We start from the raw sequence: 25,500 nt of genomic DNA on the forward strand, positions 1-25,500 counted from the left end.
CTAGGTAGGAAGCCTTTGGAGGGCAGGTGCTGTGGGTGCTCTATTACAGACTAGAGGCCTAGAGCATCCCTGTTCAGAGCTCCGGGTTCTCCTGTTCCTCATGCAGACTCGGAGTTGGGATGAGCAATATATTTTGATTCTATCTTACAATAGAAAAACTGACAAACAGAGAATCCCTTAAACCCACAGTCCTTAGCCTGTAGGCCCATGAACTCGGATGGGGATAAAATTACATCTTTCTTTTCATTAACCTTTAACTAACATTTAGCATTTCCTGAAATTATGAATATAGGCAACAAACCGCAGTAGAAGCAGTAGGACTTGTAACTTTGTCACCAGTAGAAATCACAGATATTTTTATAGCACATTATTTGTTGAAGATACCTGAAAATATTATTTATACTCATCACTATTTTGAAATTATGGTAGTCATTAGATCATTGCTAGATCTTATTATTTTGTGCAAAAATGAACACAATTTTAAAAATATTTTAATTAATCAATTTCCTTTCCCAGTGTGTTTTATTTTATGCATTTAAATACTTAGGCCTCACCAGACTACCAAAGATTAAAAATAAAAAGGTTAAGAACCTTTGCTTAAAGAGAATGATACCTCTATTAACCTCTCATTTTCTAATTTGCTATGGATCATAAATTAATATAATGTGAATTTCTGTTGAAGCCCAGCAAAAGGGGTTTAGTTTCTAAAGCATTGAAAGGACGTCTTGTTACTAAGGGATTCACATAGATTTACTAACAAACATGGCATTATAGAAAGTGTATGGATTCAGGCATCTATATTTTATGGATAAAAGGATGTATGCAGAACCTTTCAACTAGCATTAAACAGAAACAAGACCTGATGCATAAGGCACCTCACGAAAACTATTAAAGATCATAAATAATTGATAGATTGAGGTAGTGGAGATGCCACGTCATACCTCCCTAATTGATTAAAATTTTTTTGAGGTTTGAAGTTAATTGTAAAAATAATAACTAATAGTTGAGAACTTCATTTTTCTAGTGTATTTTCAATTAAGATGATGTACATTTAACATAGACCTTTGTATTTCTGACCACCGAAGATTCAGTTCATATTAGGAAAATTCAAGCTTGAAAGTTTGAGGGGCTGGCCCGGTGGTGCACTGCTACAGTGCGCCGCTTGGGAGCGCGGCGGTGCTCCCACCGAGGGTTCGGATCCCACATACAGACCGGTTCCTGCTCACTGGCTGAGTGAGGTGCGGGCGCGACACTGAGGGTTGCGATCCGTTGCCGGACACGAAAAAAGACAAAAAGGAAAAAAAAAAAAAAGAAAGTTTGAGGCTTTTAGAAATATGAGAAGACTTATATAATAAAATTAAAAATCTTATGTCATCACATGGCAAAAAATGTAAAGTTCCCTGTGTACAATATTTTGTCTTTTCTGAAGTAATGTTGCAGAGATATTCAAGCTGGAAAAAATGTTGCCATTTTTGTTGTCTTTTCTACAGGTATTGAACAAGCTTGGCTTTTGATTATCATTGCTGCTGACCTGGAAACATTTTAAGGGGAAGGTTAGCTTCTATGAGTCATTGATATTCTTCTTATTGCTATTTGTAAATTTCCGCAGATTGGGGATCACTTCTGCTTTTTAGAAATTATCTGCTTGGAGCCATGCATCATTTATAACAATCTCTGGCAAAACCTCAGAAAAAAGATATGCTTTTGTCTCAGACAGATGTCAGAGGCTGCGGTGGAACCCAGTGCGAACATTCCCCAGGTGGCACGAGACCCCGTGAGGGAGCAGTAACTCTAACAGAGGTTCAGCGACTCCGGCTTTCTTCTCTCAAGGAGTATGACACAGTTAAAAAGGAAAAAAAGAGCCCCGGGCAAAACACAGCGGCTAATGAAATAGGAGAGGTTGCTCTCCTAAGCTCTTGGGGCTTGCAGCTGGACTTGGGTGCTCGCTTGCAGGACGGGAGGCCGTGGCCTGTGGAGTGAAGCTCTTCCAACTTGGGTCTGAGAAAAGGAGAGGAAATGGCCCAAGAAGTAGACCTGAGTTCCCTCCAGGAGTTAGAGCGTGAGGTCGTTCTCCAGGTCCTGTACCGAGATCGGGAGGTTCAGAACATAGAGGAGGAAAGGATACGGTATGTCTTGCAAATAGGGGGAACTGGGGGCGGGGGGAGGGGCTGGCTTTTGCCGCATGGATCCTGTTCCTCGTTGCCTTACTGCTGCTCATTACTTGTTAGTACTTGCTCAGTGCTGGGCTTCTTGTCTGAGCAGGGTCCGCATGCGGGGTTGTAGGTGGAGACTACCTTTGCTGTCTAACTAAACTGAGAAGATGGTGAGCAGGGGAGGCAGCTCATGTTAATCACTTAAAATGATGCCTTTTTGTGATGTTTGCTGTCTGTTTGCCTGCTTTAGGAAATAATTCAAGGCTTCTGGTACACCCCTATGGGAAAGCCCTTGGGTTAAGAGTTTTCCTACCTTATTTTTGGTGGTACCTCAATGTGCAAAGAAAAGCAAAGAAAGCAGCATAGAAACAGCACATCTGATAGAGTCCACTCCTGTCTTTTTTCTTGAGGAAAGGGGAAGCATTAAATAGGAACCTGCTTAGCCTGTTTCCTGACCATTTGTCAATAGGGAGATTCTTTCCTGGTCTGCCTCTAAGCTGCACTAACTGTTTGATATAGGTTAACATTTAATAAAGCAGTGCTAGGCTGTATCAAAACAGTGTCCATTGTTTGCTGTCAAGATCCATCTTTAAACATGTAGGGCTTGTTTATCAGTGTTTTTAGAGGATGTGAGGTTTAGAAACTAAGCAAATTGAATATATATTTATACATATTTTCGTTTGGTTTGGTTTCTAATGGCAGAAGTCTTTCAGAGTCTGCTAAGAAAAATACACACATAAAATAGAACTTTGGACAACCAAATGCTTGAGGAAAAAGGAAAATTTTCTGGTTACCTGTAAGGTACAATGCACCTTTTCCCTTCTCCCTTGTTATTTCAAAGCCCCCTAAGTATACTCGTAAACTTTCTTCCACTAAAAACTATAGTGCACTTAGAAAAATGGAATTTTCAAAAAAGAAAAATGGAATTTTCTCTGATGAGTAAAGATCTTTCAGTGATTTAGAGACATCATTTTGAATGTTAAAATAACAAAGATGCTGTGGTAAGAAAGTTTTGTTCCAATGGGTACTGATTCTAGGGAAAATTCTGAAAGTTGAATTTTAATGTACATTTCCTATATAATCTTGTTTCTTGAGATTGGCTCCTCTCTTCTAAAAGAAGGTAACAGAGACATTTCATAAAAGAGTATTCTGGTTAATGTCACTTTTGGGGGTTCACCTTTTGGGGTACAATGTCCCTTTGTAGTACAGCTATTGTTTAAGGGAATTAGGGGCTAGAATTGCACCAACCACCCATGAAAAAAAACGGTAGCCAAAACAGTATCATTTAAATAATTTCACTGGATAACTTATACCAATAGCAGGGATATATGCTATATATTTACAGATCTTTCCATGCCTTGCACATTAAAATTGATACTCTTTTCTGTGACTTTTCCTCTTCCCTCACAATTCTTGTTACTATTAAAATGGCCTTTTAGGCACAAGGGATGAACCGAGAACAAAATTAGCAGCTAACTCATCTGCACCAGGCATATTATTTGTGCTTTGCCATTTAATCCTCATGGCAACCCTGGGGCGTAAGGTTGTATCATCTCTGTTTCATCGTTGAGAAAAGCCTTGAGCCTTGGCTCCAAGAGGTTGAGGGAGATTCCCAGTTCACACAGCCCTGGTGGAAGCCCGGGATGTTGGAGGCCGAAGCCCCTTCCCTTGCATGAGCAGTACTGTGGGGGCTCTTGCTCTGTAGCCTGGCGTCTGGTGTTCCACTCACTCATGTCTTATTTAACTCTGTGGGCCGCAGGAAACTGAAATCGCACCTGCAGCACCTCCGATGGAAAGGGGCAAAGAGCACCAGCCAGGAAAACAGGGAGAGATCCTGTGCCCGCTGCCAGCGGGCGCTGGGGCTCCTGCTGAACCAGGGGGCCGTGTGTCGGGGCTGCAGCCACCGCGTGTGCTCTGAGTGCCGAGTGTTCCTGAGGAGGACTGGTGCCTGGAGGTGCACCGTGTGCTTCGAGGACAGGTGAGCATCGCCGGGTCGTGGAGATGGTTTGAAACAGACCTTGATAGAGCAGTCACCTCCTCAATCAATAAATGTTTACAGAGTGCCTAAGATGGAGCTAAGTTTCTAGACTTAGAAGTCATTTTAGTTCAAAGATAAATTTTCCTAACAGAAAAAGTTTTTTTAATTTATGAAAGTTTGTACTGGCTAACAGTGGGCTATCCCAGGAGTTAAAATTCTTTTGGATTTCTTAGTTTTCTTAGAGCTCAATTTATTTCCTTCAGTAAAGATGCAGTAAATGGTAACATGGGGAGTATTGGGGGGTCCCGTCAGCTTTACATGAGGCCTTTCTGAAGGAAGTGAGCTGACCTATTTTGGATACTCAGATAAAGAAATGGATGTGCTTTTTATCGGGGATAGAGTGAATCTACATTTATTTTAATCTTTTGCCAACGTGAGGTTTTTAAGCAAATTTTAACATGGAATTGGTATTTTCTAGCTACCCATTTTGAAAATTATAAAGAACGTATCCCGTTGTTCAAAGCAGAGTGGGCAGGCCATGACTTCCTTGAAATCACAAGGGGGTCTCTGTTGGGGGCGAGCGTGCACAGGACATTACAGAACTGATGAGAAGGGAGGGACGCTAGGCTGGTGTGAATCTACGAGAGTAATCAGAGACTCACACTTAAAAACAACCTCTAAATGCTGCTGCAGATGTGTGGTGCCCCAGGGACAGAGACTGTGAGAGGCACTTATTCGGTGTGGGTGTGGCAGCGGGGTTTTCTCTCCCCCAAGTCAGGAGGGCTGTCGTTATTGGACACCCTGACATGCACCTACGTACACTTTCTGGCCCTGTGCAAGGCTTAATGTATTTCAGTCATTCAGCCAAAGAGAGGTGAAGTGGTTCAATCTGATTTCCTTGCTTTTGAGCTGTATACTTTCCATTTCTAGAACTGCACACCAGGTCACCCCGACTCATATCAGTTACCCTTGGCATCTCATGTTCCTCTGGTTTGCTGAAGACAGTGCCCTTCAGGCTTTTCTTAGCTTGAGGGCCAAAAATAAAGAATTACTGTGAGCTGCCCTGGCCACACGTGTGTTCATGCAGGCCTGAGATCTTGAGAGAGTAGGTAACAATTCCCGATCATCTCTAGAAAGGTCTTAAGATCGGCTTCCCCTTTTCTTTTTTTTTTTTGTCTTTTTCCGTGTCCGGCAACGGATCGCAACCCTCAATGTCTCCCCCGTACCAGACCGGGGACCGGCAACGGGATCGCAACCCTCGGTGTTGCTCCCGCGCCTCGCTCAGCCAGTGAGCGGGAACCGGTCTGTATGTGGGATCCGAACCCTCGGGCGGGAGCGCCGCCGCGCTTCCCAAGCGGCGCACTCATCCAGTGCGCCGCACTCATCCAGTGCGCCACCGGGCCGGCCCCTGGCTTCCCCTTTTCAATCAACCATATATATTGACAGTCTAGTGACAAACATTGCTGGCTAGGGTGTCAAATTCCTCAGCATTTTTTCTTCTTCTAATAGTTAACTATAAACTAAAAATCAAAACAGCAGGACAGGGGCTGAGGCAATCTCCCAGGAAGCTGGCCGTGTTGACATCTCCACCCTTGTGGGCATTGTGCCCTGGGCGTTGTAACTTTACACTCTAAGTACATGAAGTGTGATTTCTAAAACCCCAGCTTCCTTATTTTGAAATAAGAATGTCTTTCACAGTACCTAAGATAATTGCCTTACTGTGAGTGAATTAACACAGGAAGCCGTGTGGGGAGAGAATGAAATAATCTATAACAACACATCCTCCCCTTTCTTCGCAGCCCTCTGTCCTCTCTCCAGCTTGTCCTCTCAGGGCTGCCATCCTATTTTTAGGGCCAAAATAAAGATGAGGTTTTGTAAAACTTTAGAATATTTGACACTAATAACTGTCTCTCAGATCGGGACCTGGAAAGGTTTTCCGACCGGATCACTTTTCACCGCTGCTTCTCCCTCAGCTTGAGGCTCATTCGTCAGGACGAGTGGATTGGCTGTGGGAGCAGGATGCAGAAAATGCATTTTTAACATCAAGAAAGAGGGAGCTCCAGGAATGCAATTAAAAAGACAGAGCAGTTTATCGACCGCTGCAGAGCAAAAGGCCTGTGAAATGTGCTGGCCTTGGGCTTGTGGTGAGGTTCCAGGAGACATTTAAGATGACATTTCCCTGGAGACATTTCTGCCTCCAGGGAGAGTTTTCTCCTGGAGAACTGCTGGGTGCGAAGCTGCTAAAGGCCCCGGCAGCTCAGAGGACGGAGGGGCGGGGGAGGCTGGGCTGGCTCAAGGTCACTTCCAGAGCGTCCATGTCTGGAGTCTTCCTTTAATGTTTGATTTAAAGCTTACAACAGCCTTATGGGGTGGCTACTCCTATGATTCTCATTTTACAGATGAGGAGGTAGAGGCTTAGGAACTTCAGATAGTTTGCCCAAGGCCGTGTGGTCGGTGGGAAGCAGAGGGAAGGCTGGAAGCCAGGCCTCCCTGAGCCCCTGCCTGCCCTCCACCCCGTCCCCTGCCTGGTGGGAGACACGCCCGGGCAGCGTTGGGCTGGTGGCGGAGCAGTAGGAATTGGAGGGGAGCACATGCTGTATGCTGGAAGAAAGCAGGACCAAGGTCTGCTGTTGTTCTGCAGGGTGGAAGGTGAAGGTCAAAGAGCAACATGAAAGGCATCGGGGAGTGAAGGGAGGAGGCGGGTGGCAGTAGTGACGGAGACTGTGGGAGACAGGTCACAAAAGCGATGATGGAACTTGGTTCCAGGGCCTAGAAGAGAGGGAAGAGTGAGAAATGATTCTGAGGGCTGGCCACGTGGAGAGCTCTGCATGCTGGAGCGGGTCACAGTGCATCAGAAAACCAGAAGAAATAGCGAGCGGGAGAGAAGGAACGGGAGGGACTCTGTCAACAAAGCCGAGCTGGACAGGACCTTCCAGGAGTGAGGGGCGGTGTGCGGTCCTCAGCAAGAGCCGGTCAGAAGACGGGACAGGGAAAAGAAGGAGGGGAAAGTTAGAAGCATAAACTGATCCTTGCTTTTTGGTTGATGTTTTTCCCCTTGGAATTTATTGGCATTTTCTGCTCTGAAATTGCAGAAGATTGTGACTATGTTGAAATATTGGGGAGGAGACTAAGCTTTACATTTGCTTGTTTGTTTAAGCTTCATTTCTTTTAGACATATGGAATTTGATGTTACTGAAGATAATATATCTTTAAGGGAAAAAAATCAATGCAAACTTATGCTATGCAGTAGCATCAAATTCTGCATGTCTAAAAGAAACCTGCTCATCTCCCTGAAGTAGATTGCTGAGGAATTACTCTTGCTCAAGATGTGTCCCCTCCAAATTGTGATCTTTTTCTCTTGCTTTGTAATTGGCTATGACTACAACAAATCATTTCCTCTTCAGATTCCCCGCCTGTTTCATTAGGAACATTTTGCTGGCAGTAAGGATGCTTTGGATTGAATAAATTCAAAACCCTTTGTACAGAGAATTCTATAAGTTTGCAAATATTTTAACAATAATAAATGTGCAATAGAACTTTTATACAATAATTAGAACAGAGATTTTAGACTGAAGGTTTCAGATTGTGGCAGGGTGTGCTGCTGATTTCAGGGTGCTTTCTTGGATTTCTCAAATTTCTCTCGTATACCATACCTGATACCAGTGGAGAACAGCTTTAGTATGTTCAGGTGAAAATTGATCCAGACCTTGGCATTTTATTGTTATGTTCTTAATTCTCAGGTTGGGTCTTGAATTATTGCTGCAGAACATTAACAGTTAAAATAAGATTTTGGAATTTATTAAGAGGGATTTTTAGGATTTAGATGTAAAGATATTGTTGCAGGATGACATGTTGTATTTTCTGTATTGCATGAAATAACTTTTATTGAAAATTAAGTGACATTTCAAAAGAAGTTATAGAACAATTATGTTTCCTGCGTAAAGTTTACTTCCCAGAGTTTGGAAAATGTAATCTCTTAGATTTCAGATGGGAACTCCCTGTATTTTCATAATCCTACATTTTGATAAAATACCAAATCACCACTTTATATCCACAAAGGCAAATAACTAATTATGAGAATGGAATAATTCATACCTATTGTTATAAATACATCTACTCTTCCAGTGAGTAAAAGGTCTAACTCCATGAAAGACTGAAAAAAAAAAAAATCGAATGCCACATATGGTGTAGGAGAGTTGGCCACCAAGGAAAGATTTTAGCCTGCTACCAAGGTTAAAATGACATTTGTCTACTGCTTCAAAAAAATTTTTTTTTGTGTGTGTGTGTGTGTGTCCAGTACAGGGAACAACCTTGCTGTTATGAGGCTGCACTCTAACCAGCTGAGTAACTGGCCAGCCCACTTCAAAATTTGATTTCTTTTTTTTCTAAGTCTAAGTTTTGATATGGCTGATACAAACTGTGTTCATGTGTTTCACATTAAAAAGTATATATAGATAAGTTAAACATATTGAGTAAAATATTTCACAGTCATGCCTTACAAATTTTCAAGAGTTAGCCACTAAGACTAATTTTCACAAGATATATTAGTCCATTTTCTGTTGCTTATAGCATAATACCTGAAACTGGGTAAGTTGTAAGAAAATGAAGTTTGTTTCTTGCAGTTTTGAAGGCTGGGAAGTCCAAGGTCTAGGGGGCACATCTGGTGAGGGCCTTCGTGTTGGTGGGAACTGTCTACAGAGTCCCAGGGTGGTGCAGGGTGTCACACGGTGAGGGCTGAGAAGAGTATTTTTATGTGCTCGCTTTCTTTGTAAAGCCACTAGTCTACTCCCTGATAACCCATTAAACCACTAGCCCATAGCCGTTGTGGTCCAATCACCTCTTAAAGACCTCACCTTTCAAATACGATATAGGGAATTAAGCTCCGACTTGAGATTGGGGGAACATTCGAACCATAGCAGAAGGGAACGGCCTTTTGTTCTTTGATATATAGTTTTTTTCTTCTTTGTTCTAAATTAGAAATAGCATCTGTTTTGGTTCTTACAGTACAGCTTGGCTGTTGCACAGTGTATGTATACTGTTTTATGTTAATTAGATATACGATCATGATACTTACTCTTCTTATCCACGTGCCAAATGACAGTAATAATTATTAATATTTTGAAGCCTACGTTACCAAAACATATAGTAAAAAAGTGAAAACTTGTGGAGTACTTTTTGAATAAAAAGGGGGTTTTTTTGTGCTTACTAAAGAAAATGCATTCAAAATAGCACGTATCATTCTTCCAGTTGAAGTTGAAATTTACTCTGTGGTCAGCACTTGATTAGTCATGGCAAGTCCTGCCTTTAAAACCTTTTTGAGGTTTAGTTAGCTTTCTGTTTCTTTGTCTTTTTTTCATATCCTAAGTTGTCACCTCACTTAGTTCAGCTGAAACCTGTCGCCCTACAAGGAAGGTCAGCCTCAGAAAGCAGTTTTCCTGGGCTGGTGCTTTGTGTGGTAGCCAGGTGCTGTCTTTGGTTAGCATGTTGGGCCAAAGTGTAGGCTGGAGTTAAGGGCACAGGCAGACGGAGGGACAGGCTGGTCATTTCTTTAAGTTATGTTTTCATAGGAATTTCCATAATAACATATCCATGTCCATAGGTCAGACCGAAGTGCATTCCAGTGCAAAATAGGTCATGTGTGTTTAATGATTTTAGATGATTCAACTCCTGTACTGTTCATTAATGTAGATATTTAAGAACCAACATTAATATGCCCTCCTTTTTGTTGAAAGAAGACTGCCGTGGGTTTCTGCCTAATGTTAAAGCAGACTTAGGTCTGTTAATCTCCTCTGAAATCCCTTTTAGCTCTGGGTTGCTTTAATGATGGTGGGATTAAATTTTGGGATTTCTTTTCAGATTTGAACTTACACTTAAAGGTTTTTAGAAATTAGCAAAAGTGTTCTTTTAAAAGGAAAGAAATTAAGTCTGCCTAATTCTGCTATGCATATGACCACTACTTTTGTAACTATGGAAATCAAGTCAATTGATAAGAAACTAGTTATTCCTTCTCCCTTTTAAAATTGTAAAGAATTGCTAAAAAGGGACTGAAATTGTTACCTTGTACAGTTTCCAAAGCCTGTCTAGTTCATGCCCTATCTGCAATGATTACTTTGTGTTTAATTTCAAAAAAATCCTCAGGCTCTGAGTCTAGGGGTAGTAGTACGTTTAAGTTACCTTTACTCTCGGGAAAAGGACAATAACAATGTGTAACACACAATCTTATGTGGTAAAGGCATCAATTTAATTTTCAGTTCTACCTAGGAACCACAAGTATTGAAAATTTGAATCTTATAAATGCTGACAGACCCTAAGAGCTAGTGTATTGCAAGACCTTCTGCAACCTGTATTAATATGATGAAAGTGTTAATGTTGTTTTTGGCTCAAAGGACACTCAAAGTGTACACTCAAAGTGTACTTCAGATATTCAAACAACAGTGTTCATAGCAGCTTTATTCACAACAGCCGAAAGGCGGAAACAAGCCAGTGTCCATCAACAGATGAATGGATAAGGAAAATGTGTTATATACATGTTAAGGCATACTATTCAGACATAAAAAGAATGAAATTCTGATACATGCTACAACATGGATGATTGTACAATTTACATAAGCCAGTCGCAGAGAGACAAATATTATATGATTCCACTTACCTGAGCTACCTAGAATAGGTATGTTTATAGAGACAAAAAGTAGAACTGTAGTTACCAGGGGCCTGGGGGAGGCGGGGAGAGGGAATTACATGTACTGGGCATGGGGTTTCAGTTTGGGACAATGGGACGGTGCTGGAGATGGGCGGTGGTGATAGCTGCACGACAGTGGGACTGTCCTACTGCCGCTGAACTGTGCACGTAAAAGTGCTGAAAACGGTGACTTTTGTTATGTCTATTTTACCACAATAAAAAAAACAACTACTTTTTTTTGAATAAAAGTGTTCAAATAAATCCATTATAGTAAGTTCTTTCATTTTATTTTTTAGCAAGTTTGGCTTAGTCTTTTTTCATGGGATTTTGTTTTTCTACATTAATTAATAACAGATAAAGGTTTGAAACTGGAACTATATTGTAATTTTAAACCAATCTCCTGAGGCCATACTCATATGTAATTTACTTCAGTTAATATGAGAACTGGGGATTAAGTTATATGCAACGTGCAAAACTGGTTTGTATGTTTTGTGATCTGTGATGTAAATGGATGGGCTAATTCTCATATCACTGATATTATTAATCATGCAGATGTAATTAAAAACCATTTAGCTTTTCTGGGCCGGCCTGGTGGTGCACTGGAGAGTGCGCCGCTTGGGAGTGCGGTGGCGCTCCCGCCGAGGGTTCGGATCCCATATGGAGACCGGTTCCCGCTCACTGGCTGAGCGTGGTGCGCAACACCGAGGGTTGCGATCCCGTTACCAGTCAGTAAAAAAAAGACAAAAAAAGGAAAAAAAAAATCATTTAGCTTTTTCCTTTAGAGTTGGATTTGAAGAATTCATCTCTTTATGTTGGCACACCTGTGGGGCAGAGGACTTATTTTTTCATTTTGTCAAAATACATATTTGCTGACAAGGCTTCAGGAAATATGCTGTCAGAAGATTTTCTAACGTATGATAAAATCCATGATTTTTGTACAGTCAAAAAGAATGATTCTGAGTTTTTTAGCTTGAGAGACTGGGATGTAGTTCTGGGGAGAAAATGAATTCTATTCTGGACCTGTCAAGTTTGCTGTGACCATAAGACAGTAGGATTCATCTGGAATTACTCCGTGTACAGGAGAAGGTACTGGTGGGTAGGCAAGAGAGGAGGCTTCAGATCGGATCTGGAAAGTTGTTGGTTGAAGCCGTGGGGGTGTTTAGGCTTAGGGAGGAGGGCAGGCTGCTCAGAGAAAGATGGTCTTCAGCTACATTCTGAGTTAGGGATGAGACAGGACAACAGAGCTTAAGGACACTTTGACTAAGAGATTAATGAGGCTTTGTTCTGCAACTCTGAATTTTAGAGCCATACGTGATGATAGAAATCTTTTCCCTTGGTGAATTAATAGAGAAAAGCCATTGGGTTTGGCAGGAAGATGGAAATGTTTAAAAAGAGCGTGGAAGAGTAGAAAAAGTAGTGAAAGGCAGGGCAGGGGGTATATGGCAACGGTGTTTGTAAGATAGGGGCGAGCTGGCCATTTCTAAAGAAAAGTCTGGATAAGTAGATGTGGAGAGTTTTTAAACACGGGCTGTAGAAAATCTACCACTGGAGTGTGATTCTGGAGATCAGGATCGAACACAAGCAAGTGCACATGTAACCTTTCAAGAGAGTTGACCCCATGTTCGCACCAAGAATTTTTCATGAATAACTTTATTCATTTAGCCAGTCATTTTGAGGTATCTATATTCTTATCACTTTTTTTTTTTTTTTTTGTCCTTTTTGAGACCGGCTGCACCGTGCTCAGCCAGTGAGCACACCGGTCATCCCTATATAGGATCCGAACCGTGGCGGGAGCGCTGCTGCGCTCCCAGCGCTGCACTGTCCCGAGTGCGCCAGGGGCTCGGCCCTCTTATCACTTTTTATGTTATATGGCACCTCCTTCCATAATTATGTTTGTTGCCTACATTGTTTTATAATTATATTTATAACAATTATATTAAACCAACTCTACATTGTAACAGTTTCCAGCACTTATTGCCAATCTTTTGAGACCATGATTTCCAAATTTGCAAGTTCTTTATTTTGATTCGTTTTTCAGTCAACAGAAGTTCCTCCCCAAGAATTTTGTCCCCAGAAGAGCATGCAGGTGGCGTATTTCCTAAGCCATTGCATATCTGAGAATGCCTTTCAGTGGCTTTCCCTCACGAGTAATGACTTCACTGGGTTTTTAAATCCTGGCTCGCAACGTTTTCATCAAGAAATCCAGGAAATGCAACCTGGTTGTCTTTTGGAATATAATATTCCAGAAACATCTGAGGATAGTTGCATTCAATTTATTTATCACCTGTTTTTTTAAGGGCTAGAAACATGTTTGTTTTTTTCTGCATCCATGTAATAGAAAATAGTTTCTAACGTGTGTCCGGGAATGCGTCTCTTCGTGTTGATTTTTTGGAATAAGGAGCCTTCTCTTGAGCTGCCTACCCATCGGGTTTGCTTGTTTTTCAGGCTCAGTAACATTTTCTTCAGTCAGGTCTGATTCTTCTGCTCATTCCTGTGTGCCACTCACCCTGGCTTCCTTGGAAGTAGCATTTAGTGTGTGGGTTTTCTCGTCCGTCCCTTCTGCTTTGGCCTGGCTCGGTCCCTAACTCCGCCTCTGTTCTAGTCCCGTGGTCTCTGCACTTCAGCCTGGCTTGTCCTGACACCTTTCTGTTTCTTTTTCCCAGAGGCGGGTCTTATGTGTCTTTGCTTTCCGAGAGAGTGTGCTCTCTGTTCCCATGGCGATGACATCCAGCGTGGCTGGTGCTCTGGTCAGTCGCCATTGATCCTGCTGTGGCATTTTGTCAGAGGCCCTTGGCTGTCTCTTCAGACATCCAGGTGAGGCGTGTGGCGACAGGGAGCAGGTGCTTCCTGCCTTTCTGCCCTTCTCTTTGCCCCTTTGGTACCTGTGGGTCCTCCTTTCAGATCTGCAGGGGAGGATAGGTCGATGCATAGCGTCTAACCCAGTTTTTATCGCCTTGGCTATAAACAAGGACAGCTCCATCAGGCTGCAGTAGAATTGTTCCCTTACTTTTGGTGACTAGTTATCTGATGTAATAAGCCAGGAGTCATGAACTCGTGACCAGCAGACTGCAGACAGCCCACAGGCCTTGTCTTTTTTGGTCTGCACAGTGTTTAATATTTATCATCTTAATGCCTTAAAATGGGCCATGGGCTCTCGGGCTACCCTGAGTGCCCACCCCTCCCTGCTGCCTCACAGCCAGCCCCCTTCGCTCATTCACAGTTTCTGCTTGCTGCCTGGGCCTGTGCCCTGCCCTGCACACCTAGAGGGCATGGCACACATGAGACTGTGGTGCCCGCTGCTACACGACTCTGCCTGTTTCGGATCCCACCTTATTATCCCTTGAATTCTCAGGTGCCCCATGCAGAGATGGGAATGTTCATTCATTCGCCAGCCCAAATGTACTCACTGAGCTGTCATGCGCCCTGACAGTGCTTGGGGCTATCGATGTGAGAGAGAGAGTTTCTGCCCTCTCTCCGAGGGAAAGGAAGGGAGAGTTACTAATGTTTTGCAAGAAGTGTTGGTAGCAGCTTGATAAAATCATCGCTTTATCTTCATCTCGATTCTCTGACTCCTCTCATAGATACCTAGTATTTAATCACAATGATCAGTCTTTTTCCCGGAAGAACATCGAAATCAGATCAACTGAACCAGTGGAAAAAAACCCACTGTTTTGCTTGGTAGCAATAAACCATCTTAGATACAAGAATATTTGAAATTTTAAAAAAATTAAACTTATGCTTGTATAGGACTACTTTAGCTGGAAATTATCAAGCATTTGGACTAACTACCATAAAGAAATTAGGTTGATCTTGGTTTTACAATATTTGGCTTCTTTATTCAGAGTTATTACAGTTTTGTGTGTCTGATGAGCCACCAGGGCCCTCTCCAGGGCGCTCTCAGACTTCCTTGCCACCAGGGCACTGGTCAGAGAGCAGATCTGCACAGGAGATGTGCTTCTTTAGGCACTTGAAGAATCCTGACCACGTAGACCAATTTTCTGCCTCTTGTCAGCCACATGGTGAAAATACATTAAGAAACTGGAGGGATGTCATGCTGACTTTTTGAAGAGCATAAAGCATAGATGTACTAGCCACCTGCAGATGCAGGTAATTTGGATGCAAAATAAGAATACATTCCAACATGCCTTTCTGGCTCACCGCTTGGCGATAGTAATGAGGTCAAAATATCTTTTCGTTAGGGTACTCCTAACAGAGTACCCTTCTAATAATAATCTTATTATTGAACATGTGTATGCTAGAGTTTGCAAAGTGCTTTTTAACCATTATTTCTTTTTTGCCAATAAAATGACAGCATTAGTAGAGTTCAAGGCTGTGAAAATGGATGCTGAAACCTCCAGAAGTTTATTAAGAGCTGTCTATGCACCCAGTGCTTGGTGTTTATAATTCTAGTGATCTTCATGCAGGGGACTTCTGAGCTACTGGGAAGGTCAGGCATGTGTCAAGTCCCCTGATTACATTTTCTGCTCTTTACACCACCCAAGGCTTTTGCCTTTCTGGGTATATTTATGGATTGATTGAAAAAGTTTTAAAGAAACAAGTCATGTTTCTTATCTGAGAAATTTAAAAGCATTAACCTATTGCTGAGCTCATAAAATGGTCCAAGAAACTTTCATAACCCAATTCTGATTTAATCATCTGAGAAGAAGTGCTAAATGCTTCCTTTGGTTACTGTGAATCGTGCTACCATGTGTTGGCCCTAATGAGGACAGAGACTGCAGGATCTGTTCACCTCGATCGTGGATAGTAAGAGCAATGATGGTCCTCCTTTTTAGACTTGGGTTTGGTGTAATCAGAGAGTCGTTATGAAAGATGTTATGGAATAATTGCTTGCAAAATGGCTGATTCTGCAAGAAGAGGTGATGGAAATCCAGCTCATATCTAGCATTCAAAGGAAACAGTCTCAAACACAAAAAATGCTGGTCATGGTGTGGTTTACGACTGTGGTATTTTTATCCTTCTATTCTTTAATCACAGATAAACCCAAGAGACCTGCAAATTTGTGCCCAAATCTCTCTGTGCCGAATTAGCTCCTGCTTAGACTGCACAAGTAATCAGTTGGGATTAAATGAGATGATTAGATAGTTATGTTAGACGATTAGCACTAGGTGACTAGGATTTTAATTTATCTGCTTCTTGTACAGGTTCTGAAATCAGGGCTAGAGGATACTTTTAACGATGTGTGACGTTGATTTACTCGGGGGCTCTCATCTCCCCCTTCCCCACTCCTTAACTGTTTCTCATTTTCCATGACTGTGTGTCTGCATGTGTGTTGGCCTTGTCAGTGCTGGCCTGTGTCTGGTTAGTTCAGCTGGCTAAAGGCGGGTCTCGGATACGTATGCTTTTGGCCACAAGGGTAGCAGGCTGGGGAGTGTGAAAGAATAGATCAGCTGAAACGGGTCACCACGACCAGAAAAAAAAAATCCAGAGTGTGAATTACCTGTATCAGATGGAGGCCTCTTATTCCTGCGCTTTGGGTTGCTCTTCTGCTCACCTGGCCTAATGATTAGAACTTGTCCTGCGTAGGATGAGTCACCTCAGAACGAAGACAAGTGGCAGGTGTGGCACTTTGAAGGAGCATGAATTTACCACCCCTTTAATCTCTCTCAATCTTTTCCGATGTTTGATTCTCTGCTTGCCTTCAAGTGCTGGAGGGGAAGACTTCTGTCTGCTGAGAGGCTAAGATTGCCTCTTCAGTAGGTTAGATATTGAGTATCTGATTTTATGGATGCAAACTTTTTCCTCTCTCTCTAGAGATGTATCACAGTTGAACATTTTATATATTTTTGGCTCTCAATGGTAGTGACTGATTATAAAAATTCTGTTATGACATTCTTAAATGCTCTATGTGTATTTTCCTCATTCTAGTCACTCAACACTGGTAATAATCTAATTAGAGAATAATAATTTCTAACCAGATGAAGGGGAGAAAGTTCTGATAACTGCTAGTGCTCCATAGAGAAAGATAAGATATTTTTTAAAACATGTGGATTGTTATATGTTTGTGATTTTACTTACATTAATAGCATTTTCAAGGATTAACTTGAATAAAAGTCCACCTGAATTCATATATAGCCTGAAAGAATGTAATGGAGAAATTATTTTGGTAAATAATTGATAGATGAGACTTCACAATAGTTGAATTTTTAATTTTTTCTTAAACATGCACAACCAGGAATTGACAAGTTTTGTGGCACATTATTTGAGAAGTTTGTGGCATATTTAAGGGTTTGAACAATTTATAATATCTGTGTGTTTTCCCTTTTATATCCTAAAAGGATATGAGCAATTCTACCTTTCCGAGGTTCTTTGAGGTTAAGTGTGGTTTCTCCAGAAATCTGGAAACTGTCAAGAGTAAGACACACTTAAGGCTTCAGTTTCAAGCAGTCAGCATGTAAAGTGTTCTATGTGCTGTAATGCACGTGACTAAGATGTAGGAGCTGTGGTCCTGCCTGGGGAGCTGCTGTCAGCCCAGCTGGCCAAGAAGAGGTCATTTCCCTATTTTCCAAGTGGTCCACGCAGAAGCAGGTCCCCAAATCTCCATCGAGCACACCAATCCCGTATTTCAGACTTCAGGTCCTCCCAGGAACCTTCTCAGGTAGATCTACTCTGTTGCTTCTAGGTAATTGTGGTAAACACAAATAACCTTAACTTAACCTAAGGATGACCACCCTCTTAGCCAAATGCATAGCATTGAAGTTTGCTGTAGTTTATCATTCATGCCATTGCTTCCTACCATTAAAATGATAAATTGATCATTTTGATAGCGATTTTGTTAAGTACTTGATATGTGTTGGGCACAAGCGTATGTTGATATGTGTTTACGACATGTACATACTACACTTGGGGTAAAATATACTGAAGGTGAAGACTCACAGCTTTGCTGCCAACTAGTCACATCATTTAACCTCTGTGGAAAATCTGTGAATTTGGGTGTTTGAGCCAGAAAATTGAACTACGAGGTCCCTTGCAAGACTAATATTTTGTGATATTACCGACCTACTTCTTGTGGGCTGAATATAGCCCTATTCATATCTACTCCATCTGAAGTGTCCTTTTTGCTTGTTTTTCAGAAATGTGAAAATAAAAACTGGACAATGGTTCTTTGAGGAACGAGCCAAGAAATTTCCAAGTGAAGGTAAATGGTCTTAAACTTTTTACTGAAGATGATATATTCCTAGTTTAAAAAATATTCGGTGTTAAGACTTCTGAATATAGACAGTGTTATGGGCTTAGCCTACAAGCCCCATGCCTTGTCTTCCTGTCTGGCCATTGTTCGAGCTTTCCTGCACCTGCCCCTTAACCCAGGCGGCTCATCAGTGCGGCTCTTCCTCTCCCCCGTTTCACCTGCTGAGATCCGCTGTTCTGTAAGGCTCACGCTCAGCAGTTTCCCTGGCTTCCTGCCTCTAGGGGTGACGTCTCCCTCCCCTGAGACACCAACAGCTTCGGGCTTGTACATCTCTTCCATCATCGTTGCAAAGTGCTTTATATTATAGAATTACTTGTGCATTTCTATTTCTCTGCACAGGCAGAAACTGTGCTTTTAACATCCTGTTAGCCCCTACAGCACCCAGCACAATACCTTGTTCATGATATTTGATCAAAATAATTGAATAACTGAAGACTATAGTGCGTGAACAGTGTTAAGCAGAGCAGATGCTGCAGATGATGCAGGGAGCACATGTTGTCATCACATGAGTGAAAGTGTGCACTTGGGTGCATGTCATGCATGTCTTAGAATAAAGTATTTGCAAAGCATGATGTGACTGTAATCGGTAGCTAAGACTCAAAACCATGGAGAGAGTGAATTGTGCTTTGGTCACGCAAGTGTCGTGTCAGAGCATGGTGGACGAAGGCGTGCACGTGTGTCATCACCATCGAGCAGAGGTGGCGTGCTGTGTGAATCGCCTCTTTCTGTAGTGGGAACGCAGGTGGCACTCCTCCTCTGTGACTGTGCTGATGGGGACCCGGACTCAGACTGATGTAGAGCACATGGAGTGGCTCGAAACACTATTTCTTTTTCTAGAAAAGTGGTGGTTCAAGATAAAGCAATAAGCCACTTAGCCTCACCCGAAAAAAAATTTTTTTCCCCTTTTTTTGTCTTTTTTCGTGACCGGCAACGGGATCGCAACCCTCAGTGTTGCGCCCGCACCGCGCTCAACCAGTGAGCAGACCAGTCTCTATATGGGATCCGAACCCTTGGCGGGAGCGCCGCCACGCTCCCAAGCGCCGCACTCTACCGAGTGTGCCACCGGGCCGGCCCTCACCCGAAAATTTGTTGGCAGCAAAGGAAGCCTCTCACTTGAGTGCTGATACTCAGCTTTTATAAAAGGTGCTGTTGGCCAAGGCACAGATTCAGTCGGTGTGAAGTTCTCCCCTGGATTATGTTCCCAACTCTTCTTACTCAAGAAAAAATGATACTTCTGCCGAGTTTGTTAGAAATCTCGAGGGAAAAGTAATACTAATGTGAGAGCTCAAGCGGCAGAACGAAGCAAGTTTGTCTGGTTTCATCTAAGCCAGTATTTCTCAACCCCCTTTCCCTCTCCCCCATTCCAATAGCCTTTTAGACACTTTCTCCTAATTGCTCCAGGCCCGTGACATTTTGGTATCTCACACACTGTATTTGTGTTTATGTCCTGAAGCCTTTTGGAGAGCCACAGCCCATTGTGATATGTGAGATGTGCTTGTCCCCTCCCTGCTTAGGACATGTAACCTACGAGAAGCCATGGCAGGCAGCACGGGATCTTTCTCTATTTTTATTGCTTTGTTTTGTTCCTTTAAAATGCTTTTTTGGCCGGCCCGGTGGCGCACTGCTACAGTGCGCCGCTTGGGAAGCGTGGTGGTGCTCCCGCCGAGGGTTCGGATCCCGCATACAGGCCGGTTCCCGCTCACTGGCTGAGCGAGGTGCAGGAGCAACACCGAGGGTTGCGATCCCGTTGCCAGTCCCGGTCCAGTCCAGGCGCAACACTGAGGGTTGCGATCCGTTGCCGGACACGGAAAAAAGACAAAAAAGACAAAAAAAAAAAAAAATTTTTTTTAAAGATGATCAGTAAGGGGATCTTAACCCTTGACTTGGTGTTGTCAGCACCGCACTCTCCCAAGTGAGCCACGGGCCGGCCCCTGAAAATGTTTTATATGTGTTTGGAAGTTTCAGCAGGTAAGTTTCAGTTAGGTAAGTTAGTCTCGAGGTCAGAGCATGTGTGTGCACACGTGTGCATGAAAGGGTGCTTGGGTGTGCACCCTCTGTCGTCCCATCACCTTGTCAGCACCGCATCCTCTTCTGAGGAGGAGGTTATCGTGGTGTCTTACTTGAGGTAGAAAGGGGAGTAGGACAGAGATCAGACTGACATCCTGGGCTTGCTTTCTTGTCCAGTAACTTTCTACAAGAATGAAAACACCAGTAAGAAAATTATTAGAGAGAGGAAAGTCAGCCTAAGCATAAAGCATTCTTTTTGCTGATGTTGTTTCTACCAAGGAACAAACAAACAAACACCCAGAAGAACCCAAATTCCTTCCTTGTCTATGATTCTTCCTCAAATGCTGAGCTGTCTTTTGTTGTTGTCCTGTTTCAGTAGAACTGGGCTCAGGAGGCATCGGGAGATCGAGAAAAAAATGCGTAGCGCTCCCGGTATAGTGTGAGCCTGGCCAGGTGGGGGTGGGGCCGCAGCAGGTGAGTCAGGAAAGGTCATCAAGGGTCAAGTGACGAGGGCTTATGTGCGTAGGGAGGAATTCCACCTTTCCCGTATCTGTGCGCTAAAAGAGAACCTGATACAAGAATTGACGAAAGGAATTGAATTTGTGTACCATATCAATTAAGGTCCAGTTAGGAAAACAGAAACCATGTGGTTATTTGAATGACAATTTACTGTATGGATGAGTTGAACAGGTATTACCAGAGGACCGAAAGGCAAAAAGGCAACAGTGAGGGAACGCAGAGATGGTAACTGCAGGAGGCAGATACTACCCCGGCCTGGTGGGCTCGTGCGGACCAGACAGGAGACAGCTGGGGGGAGCGAGCCTCTTCCCCACTCCTGTCTCTGGGCTCCTTCTAGCAGCCCCCGTGGACTCTAATCTATTTACATAATTGGGATTAAATTGTATATAGTTTTATCTTGATATTTCCTTTATAAGAATTTGTACAGAATATTCTCCACATCTGTAAATATCATAGGCTATATGATTCTGATGACAGTGCCTCAGTCCATCTCATTCTGTCATTAGAATGTCATTATTTATTTAACCAAATCATGATTGTTGGAGAGTCTGGGCTTTTAATTGTATTTTGGGGAGTTTATAATATTATTAAAATAAAGGCGTGATGAATATCCTTGCAGATAAATCTTTGGAACATCCAAATATTTCTAGAAACAGAATGACAAGAAAAGTTTAGGAAAATTGCCTCCAGAAAGAGTGTACCCTTATCACCAGTAGGAATTATCCTTAGAAACGAACAAACAGAAAAACAACTTCTTCAGTTTGGTAAAACCACATGCGTAGTCCAAAATGGTTTTCTTGTTTCAATTTGAGTTCATCTAATTACTAATGAGATTGGATATCTTCCACTTTTTGACCACTGTACATGTTCTTTGTATGTTAAAGCTATTAGCGCTTTTCAGTCATATTAGTTACATATGTATCTTCTAGTTCGTCGTCTATTTTAAAATTTTATGTTTTTTGACAAATAGAATTTTTCGTTTGTTTGTTTGTAGACAACTCTACCTTTTGCTGTATAACTTCTTTCTTTGCTTTTATGCTTAGAGACTTCTTCCTTATCCTGTGGTCTATTAAATATCCACGTCTATTTTCTTCTGATTTTTATTTAACTCTTCACTATTCATCAGGAGGCCTGATCTAATTTTGTTTATTTTCTCCCAGTTCTCAATTTTCCCAGTACCATTTGCTACATGATCAGTCTCTGTCCCATTGGTTTGTAACCCAGGGCCACTGATCTGCACAACTTGGGGGCACCACTCCCCTCGCCCCCAGCCCCGTGCTCCACGGGATCCTGCCCCCTTCACTCGCAACTCTTGGTGGTTCTGCCCTAATCAAAATTTGAATTCTTTGAGAGTAAGAGAATGAATGAATTGAGCGAAGACATGGTTGTTTGGAAATAAAAGTTGGTGTTACATGTGGTGGTGCCCATTGTCAGTGCTTAGCACTGAGCAGGCACCTTAAAAATGTAGAGTTCTTTTCCTTTTTGATATCTGGAAACCTAGAGCTAAATTTAATGTTCAACTGAAGTAATTCCAGAAATCATTATGCCCTCTATTGCCCAATTTCCCTTTTATATGCTTTTACTTATTTACTTTTTCTTTTTTTTTTAATGATTCTATTGGATATGTACCACTTAAGAGAAATGCTCCCCAAATTTCCTTGAAGGTAGACAAAGTGTAAGTAGTAATCCAGTGAAGAATAATAGAAGTTAAGTGTAGCAATGTTTATTGTGCTAATTTTCCAACCATGAAAAAGATTTAAAAACAAGAAAAAACAAGCCCCAATTATTCATTTTGCAGGGATGTGATACAAAATATTTAAGATATTTTGGTTCTTCTACATTTCTTTTTCTGATTATAGATTGGCTTTTTTCCCTCTGAGATTTTGTAATCTGATATTTTCTTTTGTAGTCTTAAAATAATTCCTTATCTGCTGTAGTTGCTGTTCATCCGTGATGCATCAGAATTGTCAAAACATACAGACCTTTGGGGTGTCTTTAGGAAGCTCCCTAGGCCATTCTGGCATTGCCACCTCCTGCCCCTCCATCCATGGGCATTTGGCAATCTGTGGAGAGGGTCTTTAATGTAGCTTCCGGGACCCTGCTCGAGGATCAGCTGCAAGACGTTTCAAATTCAAAGTTCCTGACCTGGCACTGAGATTCTGATCCAGTGGGGCTGGGGAGGTGGGGTGGGGTGTCCCAAGAGTGTGTGTTTAACAGGTCCCAAGTAATTCTTTTCATGCATCTTAGGTTTGAAAGCCTCTGGTGAGTAGCAACATTAATAAAAAATTATCATGGAAATTTTCTAGGTACCTTTGCTCTTTTGGCGTCTGCTAAGCATGTAAAGATAATGCCCTCTTCTGGCTCCTTGTTGTAAGTGCACATATTTTACTTTTTTTTTTTCTTTTCTTTTTTACAACCATGACGTTTTATTGCTTGATATTCAAGCTTAAAAGCAGAAAGATAAAAATACTATTACTTTTAATACCAGTTCTTCTTCAAGTTTAAGAATGGTTAAATACATAAATAATTTACTCAGATTTTCACTCTATTGTTAATAGTTGGGGAAATAATTTAGGAAGGCAGAATCTTAACATAGCCTCTGATAATTCTCTCAGTGATCCATTACATAACTAACCAGGATGACTAATGTTCCACTAATTATGAAGGAAAGTAACTTTTCTCCCCCCTCCCAAGAGTAAATGTGATTTAGTTCTTCAAGTGACTTTTCAGAGTTTTATTCTTCCAAATGGGCAGCTTGGATATGGTTGTCTGATCACAGCATTAGGAGCATCAGTCTGACTGTGTGGGCTTGAAACAGGCTCATGAATTTTAAGAAGTAGGTACCAGTCAGTACGTAAATGACTCCATCCCGGTGCCCTGCCTTTATTTCCTCTTTACTTGTGTGCTCAGTCAGCACCACGCTCAGCCAGTGAGCAAACCGGCCATCCCTATGTGGGATCTGAACCCTTGGCCTTGGTGTTATCAGCACCGCACTCACCCGAGTGAGCCACAGGGCCGGCCCCCATTTACTTGTGTGCTCAGTAAAGACCCCACCTTTGCAATTCAACAGATGGCTTCTACAAGGATGATTTTGTAACGCTTTCTGCACATTTTTTTTTTTTTTTGTCTTTTTCGTGACCAGTAAGGGGATCGCAATCCTTGGTGTGGTGTCGCCCGCACCGTGCTCAGCCAGTGAGTGCACGGGCCATCCCTATATAGGATCCGAACCCGCAGCGGGAGCGTCGCTGTGCTCCCAGAGCCGCACTCGCCCGAGTGCACCACGGGGTCGGCCCTTTCTGCACATTATGAACAGAGTCCCTAGTTGATGTGTGTTTACTCTCCTGAGAGGGTGTCTTTATGAAGTCATGCTTGTTTCCCAGGTACAAAATCTTGTATATGATTTTGTCTTATTTTTTTGTCTTTTTTCGTGTCCGGCAACGGATCGCAACCCTCAGTGTCACGCCCGTACCGGACTGGGACCGGCAACGGGATCGCAACCCTCGGTGTCGCACCCGCACCTCGCTCAGCCAGTGAGCGGGAACCGGTCTGTATGTGGGATCCGAACCCTCGGCGGGAGCGCCACCACACTCCCAAGTGGCGCACTGTAGCAGTGCGCCACTGGGCCGGCCCAATGATTTTGTCTTATTTTAAAGAAAATGGCATCCTACTCTTGAATATTTTCTTCTTACTACTTTCCTTAGGAGGGAAGAAAAAACAAACACAACACCATAAAAGGGAGTGTGTGCTCTGGAAGTGATTTTCCCAGCAGATTGGATTGCTTGGATTTTTAGACTGGCCCATTTAAACTGTGTAGAGAGACTATCAGGTCAGATTTTATGATTAATGTAGTGAAACAAGACCTTAATTTTCAACCTTTTTGCTTTCACCCAGTGTTTCTAGATAATAATATTCCTGAAGCAGGTTCTTGATTTTATTCATTTTTGATTTAATGATGCTTTTGGCTTTGCATGTAGTATCAACTCAAAAAACTGAATTGATTAGATGGTCCAAGGTACTTTGAATACATCAATGCAACCCAGACTTTTTTTTGTATCTCAGGTATCTAACTGGGAGACTGGAATTTCCCTGATGCTTTCTGAGCCCCCAAAGTTCTTACCAGGACCATTTCTTTGTCTCTATGTCTCCTGCTGTCCTCTGTGCCCTGTCATGGGGTCATCTTAGGCAACCTACATCTTGGTTCTGAATTGTCACAACTACCCCAATCCCCCATCCTTCTTTTGGGTTTTGATTCACTGCTTTTAGAATGTAGGGGGAACCATGATTAAGCAGGCTAGTTATTAGGCTAGTCAATATTTTATTTTACTTAATACTCTCTGCTCTTTTGGAGGTTGGCAGACTATGGCCTGTAACCAAATCTGGCCCACTATCTGTTTTTGTAAATGAAGTTTTATTGGAACATACTCATGTTCACTTATTTATATCTATGGCCATTTTTGCAATGCAATGGTTGGGTAGTTGCAACAGAGACCATATGGCTAGAAAAGCCTAAAATTTTCTACCTGGCCTTTTACAGAAAAAGTTTGTTGAACTCTGCTCTAGATAATCAACTGATAAAATACAACGTTTTGATGACCATCATTATTTTACCTATTTAAATTAACTGAACAGAAACCGAGGTGAAGTAATTGAACCATACAGGATTTCAGAATTAAGGATTCATGTGTTCCTAAGTTCAGACCAAATCATTGATTAGCGTGTTCTTCAGGGAGTAACTTGACAATTGGGTGTTAAACTGTCTTTTTGTATGAATAATTTCTTTAAAAGACCACACACATCTATATGTAAATAAAGAATACTTTTGAATTTAAGAACCCCATGTTTATATTTTTACTGTGGTAAAATATACACAACATAAAATTTACCATTTTAACCATTTTTAAGTGGCATTAAGTGTATTCACAGTGTTGTGCAACCACCACCACCATCCATCTCTAGA

General features: G+C 42.2%; 1 protein-coding gene across 3 annotated transcripts in view; it reads left to right on the forward strand.

The window, feature by feature from the left end:
- The first annotated feature begins 1,487 nt into the window (after positions 1-1,487).
- Positions 1,488-25,500, forward strand: part of SYTL3 (synaptotagmin-like 3) — a 74,485-nt gene continuing 50,472 nt past the window's right edge. For 2 of the 3 annotated variants that reach the window (XM_008566835.1, XM_008566836.1), the window contains exons 1-3: positions 2,017-2,126; positions 3,913-4,131; positions 17,902-17,966. In XM_008566835.1, the coding sequence (XP_008565057.1) occupies positions 2,017-2,126; positions 3,913-4,131; positions 17,902-17,966 (394 nt within the window). Of the gene's footprint in view, positions 1,554-1,953; positions 2,127-3,912; positions 4,132-17,901; positions 17,967-25,500 lie in introns of those variants that run through there. The other variant, XM_008566834.1, reaches the window with a different exon arrangement.

This window comes from Galeopterus variegatus, unplaced genomic scaffold (genome assembly GCF_000696425.1).
Source record: "Galeopterus variegatus unplaced genomic scaffold, G_variegatus-3.0.2 Scaffold271, whole genome shotgun sequence".
Classification (NCBI taxonomy): domain Eukaryota; kingdom Metazoa; phylum Chordata; class Mammalia; order Dermoptera; family Cynocephalidae; genus Galeopterus; species Galeopterus variegatus.